General features: G+C 35.4%; 1 protein-coding gene across 1 annotated transcript; it reads right to left on the reverse strand.

Annotated features, from left to right (window-relative positions):
- Positions 1 to 744: 744 nt before the first annotated feature.
- Positions 745 to 4,260, reverse strand: LOC125868646 (uncharacterized). Its single transcript, XM_049549251.1, has 4 exons — positions 2,795 to 4,260; positions 1,879 to 2,066; positions 1,562 to 1,740; positions 745 to 1,482 (listed from the first exon to the last, which is right to left on the reverse strand). Exons 1-4 carry the CDS (start codon positions 4,258 to 4,260, stop codon positions 745 to 747), a joined length of 2,571 nt encoding a protein of 856 aa, XP_049405208.1.
- Between the last annotated feature and the right edge of the window lie 1,188 nt (positions 4,261 to 5,448).

Raw genomic sequence — 5,448 nt, forward strand, 5'->3', positions numbered from 1 at the left:
TGTACACTTACTGACCCAAGACGATTTCAATTCGAATGCTGGTTTCATCAGTTGTATTTGACGAAGTTGTAGATACAATGTCATTTCTAGGTGTTTCTATCCCCACAGATGAAGATGGTACCGATATGTTGACATCAACTGAATCTGGCGTAACTGGTGTCGGCAGTTCAGGCAATAATGGTGCCTGATCAGGTGTGGAACGAGACATTAGAGGAGATGTCACTGGATCTGCTGATCTTTTTCTAGAATATCTGCTTCGTCCACCCCCCCTTGGTGCCATATCTGCAATTTCAAAGTTACATGTGATTGAAATAATAACATAATAATTCAATCATGGCCAGTTTGGTCTAATTTTAACAAGAACAGGTAATAAGTTGATATATGACTTCAAGAACAAGATTCCTCTAAAAAGTTAAAAAAAATGTGTTAACCTAGACAATAGATAGAAACATACACATCAAGGAATAAAGTTATTCCATCACTATTCAAAACATAGATCTAGAATGGTCTACTTCATATTACGAAATGAGAGTGAGGGATAGTTGCTAAAAAAAAACAACCTGGAGAACAATTAAAACAAAATAAGTATACTGGTAAAAGAGAAATATAAATTGGTGAGATTTAAAATTCAGAACTTTGTCAGCAAGAAATATAAAATCTAATTGAAATAAAATCAGTGTATATACTACGTTTCAGTCACTCTAACTCTTATATTTTGAGAGATTAGAGCTAAGCATTTTGACTCTATTCACTGTCACTTTCATAGTATGCCTCTTCATTCTCATTTTCATCATCTGATTCTGATTCTGGTACATCATGAAATTCTGTCTCATCATCTAAATCATCATTCTTATCTCTTAAGTTTATGAATTCTCCATTTGGATCATTTCGGACAATAGTTTCATTGTCGTACACCACATCAAATCTTAAACCATCTCCGTCACATTGGAATGGCTCTGCATCATCTACTAGAGGAGATGATAAGTATGACAGAGGCATAGCCACAATACCCCTAGCTTTTGTTTTGCACACAGCCCACCAATCACTCTTATCATGTCGTAAGCTAGGATAAGAAGCATAATACACTTGAGCTGCTTGCATTGCCAAAACAAATGGTTCATACTTCTTCAATTTCCTTTTATGGTTGATATCCACAAGTTTATATTGCGGGTGGATCTTCATTCCTGCATTTGGTGTGGGGTCAAACCATTCACATTTAAATAAAACAGTTCTTTTGATCGGTGTACTGCCCTTGTACTCCAATTCAAGAATTTCAGTAAGCACACCATAGTAGTCATTGTCATCTGCACTGTAATTGGTTCCTTTTATGCAAACGCCACTGTTATTAGATGCTCTAGAAAAACTGCGACCTTTAGTGTGAAATTTAAAGCCGTTGACATTATAACCAGTGTATGATTTCGCTGATCGACATGGACCTTCTGCAAGCGCCTTGATGAACTGATTATCTATGTGGACTCGAGCCTATTAAATTAAAAAAAAAATTTAGAGTTTCTTATAAGTGAACTAAGTACAGATGGAAAGATATTGTACAAGTGCTCACATATCTTGTGAACCATGATGCAAAATCTTCATCAAGTTTCTTGTCCACTTCCTGCTCCGTAATTCGTGGAAAATTTTGATGAAGGGAGTCAATAAATTTCCTTTGGATCACATATAAGAAAAAGAATATGTAAGTGTTTTGATAATTATAATGTATAAATGAAAACAAAAGCTTGAAATCTTACTCCACATATGGCTGCACTTCTCTGCAATTTAGTAAAATATAAATATGAGCTGCTTTAAGTTCTTCTTCGGTTAGATATCTCCTATTTAGTTCCCCAAATCCTCGACCTGGATAGGTGAATATAGAAAGATTACCATTGTATCCATCTTGTTCGCCTATACCACCATCGTCATTTCGTGGCACTTTTCTATGCCTTGTGTAAACATGAGGCTCGAAGTAGTGTGAACAAAAGGATGAAGCTTCCTCAACTCTATACGCATTGCATATGCATCCTTCAACATGAGCCTTATTTCGAATATTATATTTATATTTTTGAAGATTTCTGAAAATAGTACAAAAGCTCAAGGCATTAGTCATTCATATGATTAAAATGAAGTACTTAAATGACCAAGTTTATTTTAGTGGTTAGGGGTAGGCGAAAGGAATTACATATTGAGTTCAATGTACTATGAAATAGATGCTTTACCATTTATATACTTAGGAGTTCCTTTGTCTACTAAAAGGATGACAAAGGAATTTAGAACAAGGAAAGACTATGAATCAATTTGGTCCATACATACTATATAAGATATTGGAGACTAGCAAATCACATGGAGGTGCCCGATATGCTTTTTGGATGATAAGAAAGATGTGTCATATGTTGAAATTCTGGCAGATTATCATTTTAAATACACAAATAAAACATGGGGGAGGGAGGGGGAGATAAAATATCATACACTTATAAAACTTTAAGGTGTTGCAGCATATGCTCCTTAGAAAAATCTCATATGTCATAATACTACATGTTGTGAAGACTGGCCTATGCATCTATTTAAGAAGTAGCATGAGGTTATTTGAGTTTTTAAGTCCTATTTAATTTGAGTTATGACTTTCTATTGGAGATACTGATTAGGGATTGGCATAAGGATTGTAAGGTTATTTAAGTGTTGTCTAAGAAGGGAAGGTTCCTGGTTGGCTCCTCTCTAAGCTTTGTATTGTCGCTTAGTGATTAACAAAATCAGTTTAATTGCCCAAAAAATGAAGTACTTGAATATATAAATGAAATCTTACCTCTCAAATGGATACATCCATCGATATTGTACCGGATCAGCTAGCATTGCTTCATAAGCGAGATGCACAAGGAGATGCTCCATTGAATCAAAGAAGCTAGGAGGGAATACACACTCTAATTTACAAAGTATTTCAGGTATTTCTTGTTGAAGTCTTACCATATCCTCTTCACGTATTACTGTAGAAGTGACATCCCTAAAGAAAAGACTCATCTCAGTAAGTGCTTCCCACACCTTTTTTGGTAATAGCTCACGGAATGCAATAGGAACCAATCTTTGCATGAATACATGACAATCATGACTTTTCATACCAAATAACTTGTGTTTTTTCATGTCCACACACCTTCCCATATTTGAGACATATCCATCAGGAAACTTTAGATTTTTCACCCATTCACACAACAATTTTTTTGACTCTTCTTTTAGTGTGTAAATAGCTTTCGGGTATTTTCCATCAACAACATGTAATTCAGGTCGTCGACAGAACTCTTTCAAGTCTTCTCTAGACTTTGGGTTATCTTTTGTTTTACCATCTACATCCAGCACTGTGTTGAACACATTCTCGAAGAAGTTCTTCTCAATGTGCATCACATCTAGATTATGCCGAATGAGATTGGTACTCCAATATGGCAAATCCCAGAATATGCTTCTCTTCTTCCAACCAGAAAACTTACTAATCCGACGATTAATAATATCAGCCCCAAGTTCTGTTACCTTTTTAAGTCCCAATTCGTCTATCTCTTTTAAGACATCTTCACCTGATCGTAATGGGGGAGGCTGCATGGTTACTACTCTATTCTTTCTAAATGAGCTCTTATCCTTTCTATAGGGATGATTCAGTGGCAGAAACTTACGATGGTTGTCAAACCAAGACTGCTTACCACCTTTTGTCAAAGTAAAAGCATCAGAATTCTCCTTACAATATGGACATGCTAGCCTGCCCGCAGTACTCCACCCAGACAACATTGAATATGCAGGAAAGTTACTGATTGTCCACATCAAAGCAGCTCGCATTTTGAAATTTTGCTTCTTAGAGATATCGTATGTGTTGAAACCTATATTCCATAAATTCTTCAATTCAGCAATCAAAGGCTGCAAGAAAACATCTAGTTGCTGCTTAGGATTCTTTGGCCCAGGAACTATAACTGACAAAAATAAATAGGGATCTTTCATACACATCCAAGGAGGCAAGTTGTATGGTGTCACAATTACTGGCCAAGATGAATATTGTTTTCCCGTTTGTCCAAATGGTTGAAACCCATCTGTTGATAGCCCCAATCTAACATTACGACTTTTCTCTGAAAAAGATGGATGCTTCTTATCAAAGTGCTTCCAGGCAGGTGCATCTGAACAGTGACGCATTACACCTTCCTCAACTTCATGTTCAGCATGCCATCGCATGTGCGAAGCAGTTGCTTTGGAAGCATACAGTCGTTGCAGCCGCGGAGTAAGAGAAAAGTAATACATCTGCTTAAATGGTACAAGTTTTTTCTTTGAAAGAGATCTTTGACTTATAGGCTTGTACCTGGGATGACTACAAAATTATTGCAATTTATAAGCTCACTATCCTCTCCCCAGTAAATCATTGACACAAGTATGAATTTTTTCAACTGGCATGTTCATTCCCCTCATTAACTTTTTAGTTTCATAGAAATTTTTGGCATCACATTATCAGGCGGAAGCATCTCATTTACATATTGACAAATGTCATCAAAACATCTATCAGAGAGGTGGTGTTCAGTCTTGATGTGCAACAAACGAGAAACAGCTGATAATTTTGAGTGTGTTTCACAACCAGGCCACACTTCTTGATTTGCAGATTTAAGCATATCATAAAAACTTTGTGCATCAGGATTAGGTAATTCTTCCATATCATCTGGAACAAATGCGGGACCAACAACCTCATGAACTATTCTATGATATGATGTAGTAGGTGTAGGATCATCAAATGCACCAACATTCATAGTATGATCCCATGGTATCCTTTCATCTTGATCTATGCTTCTCGTAACTTCATTTTCTCCATGCAAGTACCATACATGATATCCCGGTACAAAACCTTCTTTTAATAAATGCCCATGGACAGTATGAACATTTTCAAAGTTTCTATTTTGACATTTCTTTCGGTTACATGGGCACCTTAGTCTCTCACCATCCCTCCCTTCTGGATGACTCATAGCAAACTCAATAAAATGTTATACACCCCTTACGAATTCAGGATCATATAGACCTTTGGTTAATCTTTTGTACATCCATTGACGATTTGAACTCATTTTACTTATTGACCTTCTATTCTGATAATGTGAGAAGGGTAAATAAAGAAACAAAAGTATGCAGAGAATTGAAAAGAAGAAATTTACAGTATAACACAACATTGAATATAGAATAATGTTATTTGTTTTAACTTTGAACTAGAACTCTCTATTTTTTACAGCATGTATGCAAGTTATATATAAAAAAACTAAATAATAACCTTTTCTCCTAAAATAACTCCCATAAAGTCCTATTCATATAAATAATAATACGATATCATTCCTAAATAATGGGAACTGAAATATTTGACTCAGTTAACTTAAAGAAAATCACAATTAAACAACAAAAGAAAACATAAGAAGATGCACTAACTTTTAACAAATAGCATTATAATTATAAAAT

Source organism: Solanum stenotomum, chromosome 6 (genome assembly GCF_019186545.1).
Source record: "Solanum stenotomum isolate F172 chromosome 6, ASM1918654v1, whole genome shotgun sequence".
Classification (NCBI taxonomy): Eukaryota; Viridiplantae; Streptophyta; class Magnoliopsida; order Solanales; family Solanaceae; genus Solanum; species Solanum stenotomum.

Coding starts and splice junctions, on each gene's coding strand:
- LOC125868646 (XM_049549251.1), bottom strand. CDS start 4,260: ATGTATTACTTTTCTCTTACTCCGCGGCTGCAACGACTGTATGCTTCC. Junction 1,741..1,878: donor CGAACAAGATGGATACAATG/GTAATCTTTCTA, acceptor ATGTGGAGTAAG/ATTTCAAGCTTTTGTTTTCA. Junction 1,483..1,561: donor CATCATGGTTCACAAGATAT/GTGAGCACTTGT, acceptor TTAATTTAATAG/GCTCGAGTCCACATAGATAA.